We start from the raw sequence: 21,283 nt of genomic DNA, 5'->3' as shown, positions 1-21,283 counted from the left end.
TATCGATACAATATTTTAAATTCTTTCTTAAATTTGTATTTACTCTAAGAGGTCTACAAAACTGCTGGCAAAGTATTCAATAATTGAATGGCAGTGACGGTGAAGGTGGTATTGAAATGATTGGATCTATGCCTAGGGAACTGGAGTGACCGGCTATGAGAGGAACGAACGAATAACCCTTATTGGAATATGGAAGCTGTTATTTAATAATTATAAATGTGTTTTTGGATAGAAATGTAAGGGTAAGAATACAATAGGTACGGCGCTGACGGATAGCGAGCCAATTCAGTTTGTCACGGTACGTTCAAGGACGGAAAGTAGTTTCATTAAGATTCCAAAAGCCATAAATTTACGTAGTAGAAGGATCATTTTAGTTGGGATGGGGAGAGAGTTTTATAACCGTTTCAGACTTACCGTCGCAGCTTTCATTATTCTACGTAACTTCCGAATTTTCATTGCAGATAAGGACTGGTCAAGATAAATGCCATGTATGAAAGGTATAATAATATCGTAAATAGTGACATTAGGCAGTGTATTCCAATCGGCCGTTGCTACAATCTAATCCCCAGTGTTACGCTGACGGCTGCTATATCAAGCGAGATAATTGAAGAATACATTTTTTGTCTTAAGATTGCAAAGCGTTACGTCGTAATCAAAAGTATTGAAAGCATTGCTAAAGTACAATAACGTAAGGGCCGTTAAAATTTATTCTCATACCCAACCGAATTTTCGTTAAAGCGGCGACTGTACTACCCAGAAAACTAGAACAAATGGCATTGATTTTTTTTGTATTAGATAAAAGCTAAACTGCTCATGGACTAGACGTTCAATAATTTTCAAAGCCTTAGAAAGGCAAGATTGATACAGGTCGGAAGTTAGAAAGAGAACATGGATATTGATTTTATTGGCAAGAGAACGTTATTCCACACCAGAAGGAAGAGAATTAAGAGTGACAGAAAGAACCATCCAGAATAGGAAAAATCATGTGACTGCCAATACTGTCATAACCAACTAACGAACTGGCCTTCGACAAAATGGAAACGATAATCTTTTTAACGTTCACTAAAAGAAAACTCGGGAAAAGTAAGAGTAGGTAAATTTGAGAAACAAATTAGTATTTTGTTTTCTTATTTGCGTTATATAGGAAGGAGGTGTTACAAACTTGTAGATCATGCCTCATGGCTACGAGGATCTCTCAGTTTTAAAAGTGTTAATGAATCAGTCGTCCACCCTGACTGTATGACAAGTAGAGAACGTAAAAGACGGTACCATGCACCATTATTCAATAAAGCAGCATTTGTCAAACAGTGAAAGTCTTGCAGTGAGTGAGTGTGATCCTCGTGAAATTATTTTACACACATTAACTAGGGTGTCTAGGACACACACAACTTTTATGACGCATTGCAATAACCGCTAATATTCAGCAAGGGGTAAAAGCGGTATTCCAAATAGCCCGAGTCAGTCATGTGACAGGCTTGCCTTTACCCAAGAATTTTTTTATGTAAAGATGCAGATATCTGGTCAAGGAGGTTTATCACATGTAACTCGTCTGGCCTTAAATTCTGTTAAGTACATAAAAGCTTTTCTTTTTTTTACCTAAAAATCGTCCACGAAACTCATTTGCATTCATGAAATGAATGCATGCATTACGGAAATATTAAATTATAATAGAATAGTATATAATATTATGTCACGAAATTAATTTCATGCAACTAATTTCGTAATGTAATTCCGGCTTAAAAGGACTCGGCGACATTGAGTCTATTAAAAAACTTTGGAACAAACAGTGGCGAAATTTCAATAATATTACATTACTTCATTTAAAAAAATGCACTTTGCTTTGGTACATACTTAGTAACTGTACCCTTGTTTATTTATTACTTTCAAATGTAGCTCACTTTGGCGTGAACTGGTGGGGCAAACTGCGATTGATAGATACGATATAGTTGCAAGATATTTTAGATTAACAGATAAAGCATGCTTACTTATTATTATTAACAAATAAAACAACATTCGGAGAAGTGGTGTGTTTTATGTATTTCAACTATTATATATTTTTAAATAAACAATTACTTAGAAATTATTATAAACATTAATTATTATTGTTTTTATATATTTTCTGAGTGACTGGTAACAACCAGTCAAATATGTTGAATACAGCTGTATTTAACAATTTCCGGGAGTTACTCGCATAATAAGCTATATTAGTTCTCGGAAATTTTAGGTTTAACGTCGCCGTTAATAGAAAACTATAGTTTTCTTCGATAGGCGGTGTTTAATAGGTTTACGGAATAAGGTTCGAGTACTTTAGAAACTAGGAAATACATTTAATTTTACCTAATGATCGTTTAAATGAGACGTACATATAAAGAAAACTGCTATCAAAATCTATTCTCCTTATGCGATGTAGATATGAATTTAAAAATACACTTGAAGTAACAACGACAAGTACGTAAGCTCATTTTTGCACATATGATCACCAATTAGGTAGCTACAAAATTAATGTTACATAGAAACAATATAAACAAGTCAGATATATATATTTACAAAGCCGTATTAATATTGTAAATTCTCATACAATGAGAAATAATTCTAGCATTGTAGTCAAATACTGAAATTTGTAACGATACATGTTGGTTGTAAAGGTGGTTTCAAAGTGTTGACGTTTATCCACAAAAACTTGTATATCGTATTGTCCCAAAGATGATATTAGTCGAAAAAAACACTAATATAGTACCGTTGTTTCAGATTCGCAATGGATACAAATGAAACCCTTCTATTCAATATTAGCTCCCTTGTTATGCAAGAGACTTTGTCGAGTACCATCAGCACAGTGTCTATGAACAAAACCGTATCCAATGCCTACGAATGGCGTTTTGTGTTGCCACCCTATTTCCTTATTTTCCTCTTGTCGATATCCGGCAACTGTCTCGTGATAGCAACACTGGCTAGTAATAGGAGAATGAGGACTGTCACTAATGTATACCTATTAAACCTGGTGAGAATTTTGTTTACTTTTAAATTAAGTGCTTTATTCATTTATTATTAAGTTATTTATTTCAACTTCCTTATATTGTAAATAAAAAAAACATACATTATTAGAAATGAAATGCAGGCGCTTTTCACAAGCGATTTCTTTCAGGCAACCCCAGTTAAGAAAAAAGCTAAAGAAGGAATACTAAGGGAATTGCATAATAAAATCAACAAAAATTAAATTACATGTAACTTTTAAAAAAATACAATTTGAGCTGTACTTTTCTGTACGAGGAATGCCTTACAACCTATAGAAAAACCTCCTAAATGTTAAAGTAGTAATTTTTATTCCAGATACAGTTACGGAAATTAAACAAATCATGATTAATTGAAATACTTTAACTAAAACAATCAATCAAATCGGTTACTATCCAATCAAATGTGCCATTTACTTCAAAAAAACATCTAATTTATCTTCTAAGTTCTATTATTTACAAATAAAAAAATATTCTCCTTGATTGATAGTTTTGATTCTTCACAGCCATTGTTCCTACATTGTTAGAAACATATATAATATAACTTTTAGAATGTTTCGTACACGATTGTATATCAATCGGCAATTAGATATGCCTTGATATAAAAAATAAATAAATAGTGTTTTGTTTTTAGGCCATATCAGATTTCTTACTGGGAGTATTCTGCCTACCTTTTACTCTGGTTGGACAGATTTACAGAAGATTTTTATTTGGAGCTACACTATGCAAATTAATACCATTTTTGCAAGGTAAGACATTTATCTATACTTACTTTTAGCCATTAATCTAACTATGAATGTAATTAATAAATTGTGGCTCACCCTTGAATCACTTATGAAAGTATAAACTTTACGAATTATATTTATTATTTAATAATCATCGAGTGGTTTGCATTTGTGTCGCCAACCTTTAAGATTGCACATGTGTGCTCTTCTCTTGAAAGGCACTTCATCGTAACGATTTAGAAATATCTGAAAAGCTGGGTTTCATTAAGTGGGCAGTGTGTGGGAAAAGAGCTTTAAAAAAACTTTCTGTCGTGCATCGTCCGAAAAAAAATCGTTTTAATTTTATTTAATTATTTACAAAAAACTGATTTAAAGAATAAACTGATTTAAAATTCTCCGGGTAATGGCTTCTAAGTCTTATATATGGTATGATTGAATAACCATCGTAAAGATTTATCATTACGAATATTTATATTGTGTACATCGTAACCTAGCCACTAGTAATAAAAATGCTGAAAGTGATCGTAAAACCGATTAAATTCACAATAACGTTCCCTAGTATGCTTGGAATTTTTATTCCTTGCTCCGTAATATTATTAGAGAACTGACCAGATTTTAGTCATATAGTGAGAGTGAAAATCTGAGTTAAGAAGAATCGCTTTTATCCAAACCCGTTAGAGTGAGACTCTATAATTAAGTCATTTACGGTCCACATTAAGTTAAAATTTCTTTAGGGCCTTTAGCTGATAATACTCCGATTATACTAATTTCGAAATGTACTATAATCCAGGCTATGATCTTTAAAATTTCTAAACCAAATTGTGCGTTTTGAATGCGTTATAAAATCCAAATCAGGCGTAAATTTATAAATTAAAATTCATTATATCAAATCCTGACATGAACGGTGAAACCCTTACAAACAAAACATTCAGTCAAAGTGAGTTTTCAGTTTTTAAGGAAATCCCAAATATTTCATGATAAAATGTGTATGACTAAATTTTATCTAAAACAAAAATCTCGAAACAATATTCAAATGAGTACGTAAGAGCTTCCTGGTTTTATATTCTATAAAAGGTCACACCTCATCGCGTGATAATGGGTTGGCAAATATGGAGTATAAGGGCCGATCTGCCTAATATTAACTCGGGAAATAAGCATTCTTGAAGTATCGCGAAAGGAAAAAATATATGGTGGCGTTGAGTAGTTTATATATCCATTTTGAAAGATCGATACACGATTTAAGTAACTTCGCTGGATAGAAAAAAAAATCTAAACATAGCCAATTTTTGGCACTTTGAATTCATTTTATGACGAAAATGTATATAGAACATGATTTTGAAATTTACACGATATATTTTATCGCAAGTCAAGTAATCCATTTCAGAAAATAAATTGATAAAATTATATTAATTTAATGTTTTGCATTATCAATTGTTATTACGCCCTGAGCGCCTCAGTGCTCCAGCTCTCCATTGCGTACCGCAGTCCACCCCGAGACATTGACACAGAAATTGGTGCTGGGATAGGGCCTTAAGAGCGTGTTACTCAAAAAGCGCTAAAATTTGGTAACATATTTACAAGCAATACAAAAAACATATGTCCGCTTCTTTGTTAAATGAGTCGGTTTAAATATTAGTGTAAGGATTTAGAGTACAGACTTAAAAAGAAAATCCAATATGTATGTTTTTTCTTTTGTTTGAATCCAATGCACATAATATAGGTACTACAATTTTATACATACATACATACTACAATTAAGGTTATTTTGGTAGATGTTTCTTTTAATTTGCATCTGCTATTTTTTTTTTATTTGATCGTGACGGTGACTATGGTTTGCCCAACATCACCGGCGGTTATTATTAATGGTTATTAACACTTCTTTCTTGGGAATCGTGTCAGATTCTACAACAGGCTACCGAAGTGTGTAACTGATCTTACGACAAAAAAGTTCAAAAACGTCATCAAAGGAATCCTAATTAAAAAGGCGTATTATAAAATCCAAGACTATGTTGACGATAAAGATGTATGGCGCTAATTCATCTCTGCATGTGCGGCTTCCCTGGCAACTTGCGCTGTGCAAGTGTGTGTATCTCATTTTACACTAATAGTAAAAACTCAATTTTCTTTTGCATTGTATAGAATCTCTGTATACCTTGCATTATATAAACTTCTCAGCCGATTATTACTATTGTAACCGAGTCTTTGTAAGCTAAACCATTGTTGAAAAGAGTGTCCATGGAGTTTCTTGCCGGTTCTTCTCCATGAGACCCACTTTTTGGAACCGTGCAACTAGACGTTTCATAAGAGCCTGCAAAGGCCTATTTTAAATAAAAACTTTTGATTTTGATTTCTTTGCGCTAATTTTGGTAACGCAATAATAATGATATTTTTGCAATTATTAGTATATGGAGATAAAAATATAGTATAAAACATTTGCTTTATTCATATGATTGTACATCTGCTCTGTGTTTTTACGCAATAAACCTATATAATCTCGGAATTGCTAATAACTCTCGTTGTGCAAATACGACTTTTATACATGCATTTATTTTTGGAGTATATATTTCCTTTGAGTGCGTATTTGCTTCAACATCATTCAGAGAACAGTATCCTCTATAAATTTGTTTTTAGTAAATATGCTTATATATATATATATATATATATTTCCTATTTGTAAAATATAAATGTTAGTCGTATAATATAAAGTATGTATCATACAAACACTGTATTCGATTTAACCACGTAATCAATAAATAAAAGAAAGGGAAGCCACCGCCGCCATGCCTCAAGTACAGTATATTGTGCGCGATTAGATACACTTTACATATATCCTATAGGTATATGTAAAATCACATGGTATCAAAAGTCAAAGTCAAAAATCATTTTTTCATATAGGTAACACAATGTACACTTATGAACGTCAAAAAAAAAAGAAATATACATTAAATGCTTCTAATTCTACATTTACTGCCAGTTGTCAAATCAAGGGCATAGAACGGAAGAGAAGAACTGGCAATAAACCCTCCGCAATGACAGATCCTTGCCTATCCTATCCTATCCTGACGATCCTTGAAATGTATACGGTAATATTTAGTTTTTGACCGGAGCCGGTCGCATTTTGTGATTCTTTTCGATGCTTCGATGCGGACATTGCTCCATTGTTCTGGGTACTAGACAGTTTTGACTCGTAGACCGGGCATGGAAGAATGCTAGTATATAGCAATAGTCTATTTTAATTCTATGCTACAGTTTCCTTTTGTTTACCCAGTACCTACCCACATCCACACCTGCCTCATTACTATTTTTATTGATTACATGTTTGGCTTATGACTGTTACTTACCTATGTCTTTGTCGTAATTTGAAAACTAATATTAGAACCCGCTTTGTTATGTGACGTATCTATTGTTTTTAATTGTTTAGGAATTCCTGGAATAATAGTTACTGATGTCTAAAATGTCGACCGTTAATGCCTTATGAATTATTATCATTTCGAAAACGGCCACAAATAATGCTAGCGCTAGAGACAAAAATATATTTTTGCTCCATTCCCGCTAAATTTAGATCGGTTTAGATAGCCTGATTGTTAATGGTTTGGTTCATTAGCGTGTATGTCAAGGGCAGCTTGTTCTATTGTGAATTGACAATGACGCGTGTTATGTTAATATTACAGAAAAAAACTTGTACATCCTTGATAATATGATACGGGTCTGTAATTTCCTTACCTTAATTATATTTAAAGGGTCGCCATTTTTGTTGAGTACATATTGGACCAATGTGATGGTACTTCTTCTATCTTTTGTATTCAGTTGAGCAGCTGAGTCAGGTATTGAAGTCGAAATGCAACAATGATATTAAAAGTAGCTTGAAATAAGTATGGGAACACGAATATTTAATAACAATGAAATATTGAAGAAACAATCTTATGAAAAGTTTTTACTCTGGAACAAGTTCCCATATCTTTCTACATAAATTTAGGCAATGACTAAAGTTGTATTACGAGTTTCGCGCAAATTATTTTTTAAATGTGAGTATTTTATGTTTTCTTCAACATGTTCAACTAAGAGTTGTTTACAGTTATATATGTATGGAATGGCATGAGCATCCAATAGGGAAATATATTTGGAATTCCCATTCCCTAAAAGGGTTTTAAGAAATACCAATACTAGTAATACCAACCAGTTTAAGTTATTGTAATGAAATTAAATAAATATGGGTACGTTTTGCCCATATTACTACAATATTTTTGTATGTAGGATTCTAATGTTGAAAGAAGTTATATACAAAAGTATAAAATAAATATTTTATTTATTTAATACAGTTCATAGATAAATAGTTTCCCTTTCAGTGCGAATACTCATAATCTGCTTTATTTATTTCTAATGCAAAAGAATTCGGTGTCGAAACGTGACAACTCCATCACCCACTGGTACTAATTCAATTTTTCTCATATTTCTTCGATCATTTTCCGCGGGCTAGGTTGATGGGCATTCTAAGCCTAACAGACGTAGGTTTTGGTCACTATACTTTCGCCGTTGGTATAGCCGGATTTAGAACGACTTTTTGACAAATGATTTGAGAATAGCTTAGCCATGAATGAGGCTGAGGAACATCATTTTTCATTTTCTAAGCTATTATTTGTTCAAGTCGTCAGAAACAAGGACTCAGTTATGGTTACGTATATCATTAAAATGCCCGAGTTATTTTTCGTCTCTTCTCCGTCCAAAAGCTTATAAGAGACGATCATTTTATCAAACTTTTGCCGCTCCTTGAGATATAACGTGGTACGTCAAAGACATCATTACACGACTAATGAGAATAATATCAGTTTTCCTTATGGAAATGGTCCGGAGCGTGACCAGATATCTTTCTGCCTAATTTTCCAATAGAATCGAACCTTCAAAGAGACTTAAGGGCTTTTATTTGATTTAAAAGTTCTTGAATTCAATAAGATCAGGGTTTTATCCCTATTGTTATTTCTGACTTCAATCTTGATATCAATCAAATTTTCTTTTTCATTTTATAAGGTATCTATAGGTTACCCTTGACCCGTGATTTCGAGCTGATATTTCTTCGTTTGTTTTATCAATAATTTTAAACGCAAACATTTACTATTTATCGGTGAAAATGTGACTTACAAGAAAGGAGAGATTTCTTCAAATATTTGTAATTTATTATCTTAACAAATAGCTTTAATAAGAACTACTCGTACCATAACATTTTATAGACTTTTATATAGGTACAGCTAGCAGAAAAATTACTAATGGCATTTAATATCGTTCAGTTAAATTAGATACACCTATTAAATTGCGTTTACTCTTTTATATGCGATAGGATTGTTCATTAAGTCACTATTAGTAGTGGGATTTTTTCTGTTTTATGTAGAGTAAATATTCATTTCTATTTTTTTGCTAGAATTAGTTTTAGCCATTGTTAAATACTTTTAACTGAGTTAATAATTATTTTAATTAACGCTTGATTGCGAGTATTATAAATGTTTTATGTTATTTATAATACTCGTAATCAGGCTACGGCTTTAAATTTGTCGGTAAAACGGTGTCAGGTGGGGTAGCAGGCCCGATGTAGTTCCGTAAAACGCATGCGATTCAAATGCACTAGATTTCTATGCACATAAGTAACATAAAGCACGGTCGAAACCGGGTACCCAAAATACGAATATATAAAGTATCCAGCCTATATAGAAAATTGTTATTCCAGCTTTTGTACGAGGAAACCATGTAAATGATTAAACTAGAAACAATGAACTCGATGAATAAAACGATATATTTCTTGACTTTGTCGATAAAGTTATTGTACGCGTAATTCCCCTACATCTGGAATAAGGACGTGCGCTGTTTGATATTCGAATCATGAAATTAGCATTATTTTCATGTGAGTCGCATTACCGACAATACTATGAGTTTGACAATACACACGTCATTAATTGTTTGCAAATATCGATTCTTCCTTCGAATATTTCAAAGATTTGATTGAAAGCTCTCAAATTTATTAATGTCGTGGTAGAAGGGCTTGATTGCGGTAAAGCTATAAAAACCCGAGGATTGCGATACCAGCATCCCTTTGATTTAAAATAAAAAATAAACTTCACATGTGAACTTTCAAACGGTTTGAAGAATTCCATGTAAATATTTGTTTGTTTTTCAGCTGTCTCAGTATCAGTTGACGTGTGGACTCTTGTAGCCATATCCCTTGAGAGATATTTTGCCATCTGCAGACCGCTGAAATCCCGGAAGTGGCAGACACAGTGCCACGCGTACAAAATGATCGCAACTGTGTGGATATTGTCACTTGGATTAAATTCACCGATACTGATAGTATCCACGCTGCAACCAATGAAAGGAAATGGTATGTTCTAGAAAATATATATTACTGAAAGCGTAAAAACAGGTCCCTCATGTTTGTACGCTTACATTTTAATGAAATTATCGCAATGATATCTAATATTGTTACTCTCAATGTCTTATATTGCACAAGAAGTAAACTAATATGGCAAATAATCCAGACTAAATAAATTTAAGCCTATCGTTATGTATAACATAAAGAACAGCGAACGAACGAATAATTTGAACGAGTGACGTTTAACGTTATATTTTCAAGATTAGACCGACTAAATATATGTATTTATTGCTTGCTTGTGTATTTATTTGCTTGTGTACAAAAATAAGGTCATAAATAATCAGTGTAAATCATTGTTATAAATTGTTTGTTTAAAAAGATAATTACATACTGATCAAAACAAACGCGTTCTTTAAACAGCTTTTCACAACATGTCTTCTACATTTGTATTCAGTTTATTTTTATCCAGTTTTCAGTATATTTCCACATATTTTAGCCAAAATTTTGTCTTTTTTGGTTTTTACTGAAAATGTCCGAGAAAAAATATTCAGACTTTGATATTATGCATTTAGCAAACCAACTTTCGTTTTTGTTCTGTCTTTATTATTTAATTGGAGGTCAAGGAATATACTAACATTCCGTTTGTTGATACCTTTGGTTATGTTTATTTAAATCTTGAAATCATAAAGTTATGTTCAACTATAAAATATATTAAATTTCTAAAAAAGACATTTAAAGAAAACACTTTTTTAGCGGATTGAAGCTATGTGTATTACTAATTATTTTACATAATTTTAAATTTTTCCGACGTTTCACGTGCTTTACAGCGTGCGTGGTCACGGTGACTGAAGACAAAAGGTGTTGAATGTCAAATACTTTTTGACATTCAACACCTTTTGTCTTTTGCCACAGCTGTAGAGAAAGTTATATTATCTGTATATATTCCCCCGGAGTTGATATCGACTAAAAGATGACGGGTTTTTGCATAAATGACTCACGGTGTCCTCTTTTTTCACGGATTGTTTGTCTTGTGGTTTTAGTTTGGATATTATTGGCTTCAATCCTTAAAAAAATGTTTAAAAGCTGTGTTAACAAAAGACAATAAAAAAAGACATTTCGATATTTTAATTCTCAATCAGAAAACAGCGAATTTAAGATGCGTAATTTGGTAAATAGGTAAAAGGTGTTTTTTAAAGTGGCCTTGATTTGAAAAGACAAAAGACGACTCTCCACAGAACAAGGCGAACCAAGTCACTAAGCAAACGAAAATCCAAACGAGATCCCAAGACAATACAATTTTCATTACACTAAATGTATTGGCGAAATTTACAGAAGATTTACTAAAAGTTACACATACGATTTAATCATTCTCCATTCGTAAATACTTCATCGCCTTATGCTTGACAGTATAACATAATTTTTCAATTCATAGTTTGTGATTTTGAGGTTTATTATTTAGTAGATTTAGCTACGCGCGCCATAATAGCCTAAGCTGAGCTGTAAAGACCCTTAGGGCCAAGAGCGTGAAATTATGGATTCCATATCGATTTTTATCATAACGTTAAATTATAGATTGTCGTTTGGTCTGATTAATCAGTTTGTTTATCATTTGTGCCACTGAAGAAACTTTGATATTTTTTTTAATTAAATACATTTTACTTCAAAAACGAAAATGTCACCATAAACAGCTTATTCTATAAATTAGTGTTGCTGTTGTTAAATGGTTCCGGAACAATAATCATTGTGCATGTGGAATTTCGTAGTGTGAGTATTATTATTATTACACACAGTAGCGTTCGTTTGTAACCAAACACGCAGGTAAGATTCTACTAATTATTGTACCTCCTGGAGGCGGATTCTGAGAATGAACATCTGACACTCAAAGAGAATAATTAATTTTCACCGGTTATACACACCGGTTATAAGCTTCTTAATCTAATATTACTTTGAGCTCTTAAAACTCTAGACGATGCTAAAATGTCAACACTTTTACGAGTTATACACTTCGCGGAGAGGTTTTGTATTAAAAAAGATACATAACTCGTAGGTTCAGTTATGAATTTCCACATTAAAAAGAACTCTCTTATAAATATTTATTTAACTATTAATATTAATGTTCCTGGGTCATCAGGAGTGGGCAATAACCAAAATATATATTAGGTCCTTACATATGAAATTGGGGTATTTCGTACTGGCCACTTTAATCACGATGTTCTCATCTTTGGTAAGGAATTCCAAATTCAAATTTGTACAGCTATTTACTCATGTATTTGTGCTTCGATGAACGTCATTCATTTGTTTTTTTTTTCTGTTTGCGTCACTCATTTTACAAAATAGAAAACTTAAAGTATTTCATTATTTACGACTACGAGTTCTGCCGTGGCACTAGTGCTGCGTAAACGACTCGAAGGGCTGTATGAATTATGTGTATGGCGGTCATGTTGCAAATAAAACACAGTTCGTTTTTGGTTCCAACGTCTTCGTTCTGGAAATCTCGACGTGCAGAACAAGCCCCGTGGACAGCCTGAGATCCAAGTTGATAATGAAGTATTGAAGGCTATTGTGGAAGCGGATCCATCGCAAACCACGCCCGAATTAGCTGCAGGCTGCGGTGTTAGTGATAAAACTGTTTTAATTCACTTGAAGCAAATTGGGAAGATTAAAAAGCTTGAAAGGTGGGTACTTCACGAATTGACTGAAGCAAACCGGCAAAGGCGCGTCGACTGCTGCGTTACATTACTTATTACAACCGGCACAATAATGAAGGCATTTTAAACCCAATCATTACCTGTGATGAAAAATGGATTCTTTACGATAATCAGAAGCGCTCAGCGCAATGGTTGGATCCTGGCCAGCCAGCCAAATCCTGCCCCAAGCGAAAATTAACCTCAAAAAAGTTACTCGTAAGCGTTTGGTGGACTAGTGCCGGTATTGTTCATTGTAGTTTTCTCAAATCTGGCCAGACTATTACGGCTGATGTCTATTGTCAGCAATTGCAAACCATGATGGAAAAGCTAGCGGCTAAACAACCTAGGCTGGTCAATCGCTCCACGCCACTGCTACTTCACGACAACGCTAGACCACACACTGCATGACAGACGGCTACCAAATTAGAAGAGCTTCAATTGGAATGTCTAAGACATCCTCCGTACTCCCCGGACCTTGCTCCAACAGATTACCATTTTTTTCGAAATTTGGACAACTTCTTGCAAGGGAAAAAATTTAACTCTGATGGGGCAGTCCAAATCGCCTTCACAGATTTTATTGATTCCCGTCAGACTGTTTTTTAGTAAAGGGATCAATGAACTACCTATGAGAGGGCAAAAGTGCATAGAAAACAATGGTTCATACTTTGATTAATTAAATATATTATATTTAAAAATATTCGACTTTTTGTTCCTCCCATACAAAACGCCAATTTCATATGTAATATATATATATATATATATATATATATATATATATATATATATGATGTTTGAATTAAAAACAATGAATGTGTGATAAATATATGATATACTATAGTTTCAATCAATCATATATTTATCAATATCAATCAATCAAATGGACTCTAATTAAAACACAATAAATTATATAAATTCCTTGATACAAAAAAAAACACAAAGTCCCTTCTAACTTTTGTCTAATTTCGTTTTAATAAATTTACTCAATCCTGGCGAGGGTTATGTAGATTGAATTACAGCACATTAGTTTGGGCGAGAGCTTTTACTAGCAATTTGATTAAATATTGTATATTTTACGGATAATTTAAATAATAAGCATTTGGCGTTAACTTTATTTTGCTCCGGGAAACGAATATTATCTCACTCGAACTTCGTTACGTTTGTTTCAGTCGCCCCCGCTCAAATAAGAAGAAAACACTAAGCTTCTTAGCGCCAGCGTCGATGTTATATTATAATTATCAGGAGAAAATAAAAAACCATTTCCATAAACTAAACTTAAGACTTCGCATTTATAATATTAGTAAGAATATTTAATACGTAATTATTCAATAAAAAAAAAGATTCCATGAAATTTCAAATCAGACTGCGCAGGAAAATGTAAAAATATACCTGCATAATTTATTTTGCCACTGTTAGGTGTCAAAAACAAAAAAAGGTTAGGTGATATTAAATAAAGATAAAACAAGAGCGAACACAGAAATAAATATATTTGAGTAATACCAATGACGAATTAAGTAACTTACTTACGAATTGTAGTTTACTCAATTTATAATCACGTGTTATTAAATGGAGGTATTTCAAATGTAAAAACTTAAAGTTATAACACATTTAAAAATTGCTAGATGGTCCCTGTAAACAGAGATTAAAACATTTTTAAACTCTAGGGATTAAAATGTGCATTTAGCTATTTAATCACCAAGATTACACACCGAGCTAGTAAAAAGTAATGTCCACCTGTATTTCACACACTCACAGTATAAATTGTGGTCATACGTGTGCAAAGTGCAAAAACATTAGCATAATATGCAATAAATTTCTATTACTTCACCCAGCGTCGTATGTCACCCAAACCCGATTATACGGAAAGGAATTTTTCAAAACAGCGATCCTGTTAGCAGGAATAATTCCTGAGTCTTTGGGGTCGAAGACTGATTAGGTACATATAAGAGTCAGATATCTACTCATGACTGTGTTATGTTAGTTCAAAATTCCGTTTCTCGTTAGATTTTATGTTCTAGATAGTTTCATGAGACTATCAATTTGTCGGTGTTCAGATAGAAAATGTTTTAGTTAAGATCTTTACCATTTATTATTAATTGTTTACAATTACTAATGTGTGTGTCATTGAATATTTGAACTTTTCTTATTTCTATTCTATTCTATCTATTTAAAAAATCTTAAATAAGCAAAAACATTTATGTATGAATGTAAATCGAAATAATTTCAATAAAATTTATCTAATATTGTAAATTATGAAATTGTAGGTTACAAACTATTTTACAAGCGTCTACAGATCGTTTAAATTTACTTTGAAATAATAACGGAATAAATATATTAAATTTCATATCAAAATGTTATGGCAATCCTTAAATGAATATGTTAAGGCAATCTACTGAAATAATCTATACGGCTTGGTATTTTTTTATGATTTTTAATCGTTAATACGGTGATAGTACTAATAGATAGAGAGCCATTAGTGTAATTGATATTATAAACATAGAATATTATATAGAATTACTAAAAACTCTTTGTTTTATAGCTTACAAATGTCGTGAAGTTTGGGCAAGTTTGGAATTGGAGAGAGCATTCAACCTGGGATTAGATGCAGCACTGCTTCTCATCCCATTCTTCGTAATGTCAGTTGCCTACTCCCTCATCGTAACCAAGTTATGGCGAGGACTGCAACACGAGATACAGCATAACTACAATTGGCAAAAATATTGTAAGTACTTTATTAATTTTAGGAAATTTCGCTAGTTGGCAGAAGGATTTTCAGTAGTTTATTTATTTGCCTACTTTTTCATGAAACTAATATCTTATTTAAACAAAAGCACGGTTCTGTCTCTTTTTATCTTATAGTAAATACAATTTGACGAAAAAAACATAGGACTTTCGTTGAATCACTATAAAGCCCATCATGTTGTTATTTTACTTATGTTTATATACTTGTTGTTACTCATATTCGATGAAGATTATGTTTGGTGAAATATTATTTGTACAAAATTTCTTAAATTCACTATATAGTTAAATATTATAACCCTTTAATTCGTGTTTAAAGGAGTATAATTATATAGTTTTAGGTAGGTGCTGCAATGAAAAATGTACGTTATGACACATATGTACGAATGTAATTACTTGATTAAATCCTTCCAATATTTCAAGCTTAAATATCTGGCCAACGAATATCGAAATGTCAAGATGTTTTTTTTTCTTAGTCGTTGTGAAGTAAATTATTGAAAACCTTGAAATTCATATTATTTTTTATTAAATCCATTAGCTACTAAAATATGACAGTAAATATACTGTAAGCTATGTCTCTTCTTGGCCCTCGGGCTGTGTGCACCCTGACTAGAACTCATGCAAGTTCATGTTGATACGAATAGATATTTACATCGCTTAATTTGTATGATAATTTTAGGTCGTATAGCATAATTTTAACGCTTTATAAATTTTAACATAACACTAATACTAGAAACTTTGGAATTTGGAAGTTTTATATGGAATATTTTGACATTAGGTATATATTTACATTATAAAATATATCAACTTTATACCGTTACCTTAAAAAAGTTTTACTAAACCAATATTTCAAAGCTAAAGTTACAGTTTTTAGTTAAAAAAATAATACGTCTGATTTAATTAAAAATACATTTCAGGTCTTTTCATAGTTTTGTTTTCGTTTTTTCTAGGTTGTATAGGTAAAAGGTTGCATATAGTAAGCTCAATAGAGTAATTGTTCGTGATCACCAATGACTAACTAATCTAACCATTATAGTCTTCAGACGTCGGCAACGGCTAGCAGCCGTTCTCTATTGAGGCTGACAACAGATAAATTGGATTTAATATTGATATATTTTGTTTCAGTACATAGAGACGATCACCTACCATCATCTACGCCAATTTTGAACGGCAATTCCACAACACTGTGTTGCAAAAACGGCTGCAACGTCAAAAAAATTAAGGTAAAATTAATCAGTAGCGCTACAACCTTTTCAGGTCGGGCAAACACATTTCTGTATCTGTTTCATGGTCATTTGTCATTCTAATTGGCACGTAGGTGGTTATTGTTATTTACCTGACAAACGCCGTTGACTGTATGGGTCTAAGGTAAGCCGGTTTCCTCACGATGTTTTCCTTCACCGTTCGAGTGAATGTTCAGAGCGCATATAGAAAGAAAGTCCATTGGTGCACAGATGGGGATCGAAGCTACGACCTAATGGATGATAGTTGTACGCTGAAGGCTCCAGACCTACACTACTCGAAATAATTATATTCATATTAAAAAGGTTAAAAAATATTAAGGAGAAAGGAAAAGGGAGGCTATAAGTACCAATAAAACTCATACACATAAATATTATTATAAGTTAATTTAAATATCGTTGTATGAAGACCATTGTGTATTAAATAACACCAAATGATAAATATGCGATCCTTAAGCCTAGCGAGTATATTGTGCGGAAACAAGCACTTCTTCGAGTTTAGACTTGTCGGCTTGGCTCAATAGTATCATAATTTCGTCACGAATATAACATTAAGGTAGGAGTCATTAGTTTTTCATGTATATATTAATGATGTTATATCTTGAAAAGTGCTACTAATAACTATATTCTTGAGATGTAAATACATAAATATTTTCGCGGATTTCTTATTGTAATATAAGCACAATAATTTATTTTGTTAATCTAAAACAAAATTTTATCAACCCAGCTTTTAGGTTAGCAACATATGTGTATTGTTATTCATAGTCTGGTCAATGTGGTACACAGAAGATTTTGGAACTAATATTGTTTTAAGAGATGTTTTCATAATGCATATAAAACGTTCGCTATTTTATACTTGAAGTACTGCTTTATTTAGAATCACATTATGTGTATAACGTAATTCTACAATCCATTAAGTATGGCACTGCCCTTATTTAATTGATATTTTTTTAATCATTTCGAGTTACCCTTTCACAATAACAGATCACATTTAACAAATATAAAATTTTTGTTAATCTATTAAAACCTCCAGTGAACAAATAACTTAAATACAACAGTATTGTGAACAATATTTAGAGTAAAATTCAAATAAACATATTAATTAATGATAATTAAAGAAATCCCTACGACCAAATTTTAATAATTCCATCTACAATCGGGAGCTTCTGAACAATAAGTGTTATTTATAGAAACTCAAGTTTGAAAGAAAAGTAATTACACATTTCTGATTAAATTATTGTTGTCATAAGGACATGGTACGTCCTTGTTTAATAATACTTTAATAAATTTTGAATTTCGATCCTTTGTATAACTCAGCAATTAGAACTGGTATTTAAAATTTGAATATTCGTGTTATAGATATAAGTATTTTTTTAACCTATGACCTTACTGATCACAGATTATATTTTTATGTTTGTTAAACTCATCTTTGTATTTATTAAACTCATGGTGAGTGTAACATATTTTCAAACGTAATTTTTTTGTTCCAAATGTCACAAATTCTTATGAGAAATCATGACTGGAGGCGCAGTATATTTCTTACATATATTTGTCGTGTTTGAACAATTAAAGCTTACTTTCGAAATCCCATGGAGAAGTCACTGATTATAACGCTTTATTGATGTGTCTTGGTGACATTCGCTTAATTGATGACACACATATCTTTACTACAAAAGTCAATAGACTGATATTGGATTCTAAATAATCAGATTGGTTCAGGTTCACTGCTACTCTCAAAGCTATAAGCTAAGCTATATATATATATAGGTATATTCTTGTAAAACAAAGAGGTCATTAACCTTTTGCTTAAGTTTAGTTCAGTCAATATTCAATTTACATGGTTGAAATGTATAAGCTCTTCGAATATATTTTAATAATAACATATTATGATTTCTTGTAATATACGATTTCTAGTACCCTTGTTGTAAATGTAATTTAATACAAAACGGTTTTTTAGGAGAATGAAGAACGTCTTGATGCTGAGAAAAAAGCAGTGTGTTGTCTGCAAACTGACTTTGAGTTTAGACACGTTGTGCGATCAACACACATAGACAAGAGTATAGAGGCAAAACGTAAGGTGAGTTCTAAAGAAGGCCCAAGTACTGTTAAACATCCAATAGGTATGACTTTTGCTTATAATTAATGTATATAATATGTTTTTAAGTAAATGATGAATATTGACCAAAAGTGATATTAGGCATCTATACAAACAATGTAGACGATGTTGTATATATATATATTTGTGTATCAAATACGGTTTTGATATACAGGAGTCATACTTAACGTCAAGTCGTCGGCTGTGGATTACCCTTATCCTTTTCTCTTTTCACAGGTTATACGAATGCTGTTTGTAATAATCCTTGAGTTTTTTGTCTGTTGGACGCCACTCCACGTCATAAATACCGTAAGTACTTATTTAGAGTGACCTAGATTTTAAACATTTCGTTGACTATTTGATACAATATTTTATTAAAACAGTAGCTGTTTGACATATTTCATTAAATCTTTGATGTTCTGTGGAAAGCTCCAAAACATAGTTTAGGCGTTGATACAATTTAAACTTCATCTCGTCAAAATCAATTCAAAATATCTGCCGTCTAAATGTTGTCTATATAGTTTTTAGTTTAGAGAGTTATCGAATCGATACCAATAACGCATTCAAGTGTTATATTGTATATTTTGCCCGCAGATTTACCTTTTCTATCCTGAAGAATTATATCAATATATTGGGTCGAAAGGCATCGTTCTTCTGCAACTGCTGGCCTACTGCTCATCTTTCTGCAATCCCATTACTTACTGCTTTATGAATCGAAAGTTCAGGCAGGCTTTCATCAGTCTTTTTAAGACTTGTAAGATATTCAGGTAAACTAGTATGTGGATGAATGTATGATGTTGCATATTATAAATGCATTTTTGCAGACGAGTGCGATTTCATTGGTGTTAAATTTTATATGGCGTAATGGTGAGCCTACAGCCATTATCGATATGGAAGGAACTGGATGAAAAACAAACAAACGCTTCAGTAAAGTATCAAAAGAGTCCCTTAAATAAAGAGTGTAACAATTCTTAAAAGCCCAGCATCACATTAGTATAGCTAGTGTTATTATCAGCGGCAGTATCACTTAACATCAGGGCAGGCCCCTGTTGTAGAAAAACATTATATTATAGATTATAAGATCTTAACAATAATTCGATGTTTAAAAAAAAAAGATGCGGATCTTTTCACGATACACCCTCTTAATATATTAACTTTCAATAAAAACGCATAATAGTAATTAACATTCTACTTTTAAATAAACTGTTTAGAATTTCGGGAAGGAAGCAATAGAAGAGTTGGAGTGGTTTCACCTAACATACGTCATGTAACTTGAGCATTTTCTCAGTAGGAAATTAAATACCAAGGCACTTGGTACTCAATTAACTCTAACTCAATTAAGAAACGTTAAGATGTGATTCTGATATGTTTTTTAAAAACACAGCGCCGTGCCTACATTCTGCTCGCAAATCACTCGTGAAGTATTTATGTGATTTCGCATCTGATTAATAATTCCGAATAAGATGGTTTTCTGATAATGCTATCTGAAATCTCTGAAACTCGCCAGTGAAGTCCAAATTTTTACGTCTAATAAAAAATAATTAAAACTTCACTCTCCTCTGTAATTTAGTGATTTACAGTGGTACAAATAAAAGACAGACATAAAAAATTCTGTTTAAATAACTTTGTTAAGAAAACCAAAATCTTGAAAATGAGCACCTACAAATGTAACATAAACAAAGAATTAAGAATATGGCCGAGATACAGAGCTAAGTAAAGATAAATCTAAAATTACAGACAGACATTCTAGTAACACTTTTATAGTCACATTTAAATAAATAGAATAATGTATTAAAAATGTTTCAAAAATAAATAGAACAATGTAGGTTTAGGTTTAGGTTTAGGTAGGTGGACTCAGTTTCCGCACTTAGACACGTAGTCGGTCCGTTGTGCGTAGAAGCCCTGGCTAATTTAGCCAGCCCAACTCCTTCCAGAAGCACAGAAGTCTCCCGGGCACTTCACAGGCTTCGCGGAGCGACCTCACTGTTCCGAGGATTTTTGTACGTTGATTAGCCACAGCCTCGCATTCCAGGACTACGTGGGTGACTGATTCCTCTGCGCTGAAACAGCCTCTGCACAAGGGGCTGTCTGTTGCGCCTAGGACGAAAAGATGTTTGTTAAGGAGACAATGGCCCGTGATTGTCCCTATGATTGTTTTGAGATTGGTTCTGTTCAGGTTTAGAAGTCGCTTAGTAAGTTGCGGGTTCACAGCCGGCAGAGCTATTTTGGACTGTTTGCAATCTACACTTCGCGACCATCGTTGATTCTGGAGTACAGTGGATCTCTGGCGAATCCAGGTTCGAACTAGCGAGAAGGGCAAGGGGAGAAGCGGATGCGGGCCAGCAGGTATCATACCAGAGCCTCTTCTCGCAAGCTCGTCGGCTGCGTCGTTGCCGAGAGAGCCACTGTGTCCCTTAATCCACTGTAAGGTAACTC

The 21,283-nt window shown here is 32.7% G+C and overlaps 1 protein-coding gene across 1 annotated transcript in view; it reads left to right on the top strand.

Annotated features, from left to right (window-relative positions):
• The first annotated feature begins 2,779 nt into the window (after nt 1-2,779).
• The window catches only part of LOC123710822 (cholecystokinin receptor-like), a 29,117-nt gene continuing 10,613 nt past the window's right edge, over nt 2,780-21,283 (top strand). The window contains exons 1-8 of the mRNA XM_045663064.1: nt 2,780-2,998; nt 3,643-3,757; nt 9,897-10,097; nt 15,312-15,494; nt 16,637-16,734; nt 18,710-18,829; nt 19,085-19,156; nt 19,442-19,614. Of these exons, the coding sequence (XP_045519020.1) occupies nt 2,801-2,998; nt 3,643-3,757; nt 9,897-10,097; nt 15,312-15,494; nt 16,637-16,734; nt 18,710-18,829; nt 19,085-19,156; nt 19,442-19,614 (1,160 nt within the window). The 5' untranslated portion in view covers nt 2,780-2,800. The remainder of the gene's footprint in view (nt 2,999-3,642; nt 3,758-9,896; nt 10,098-15,311; nt 15,495-16,636; nt 16,735-18,709; nt 18,830-19,084; nt 19,157-19,441; nt 19,615-21,283) is intronic.

Source organism: Pieris brassicae, chromosome 6 (genome assembly GCF_905147105.1).
Source record: "Pieris brassicae chromosome 6, ilPieBrab1.1, whole genome shotgun sequence".
NCBI lineage: Eukaryota > Metazoa > Arthropoda > Insecta > Lepidoptera > Pieridae > Pieris > Pieris brassicae.
The sequence above is the reverse complement of the archived record's forward strand: the minus strand, read 5'-3'. Positions and strand labels throughout refer to the sequence as shown.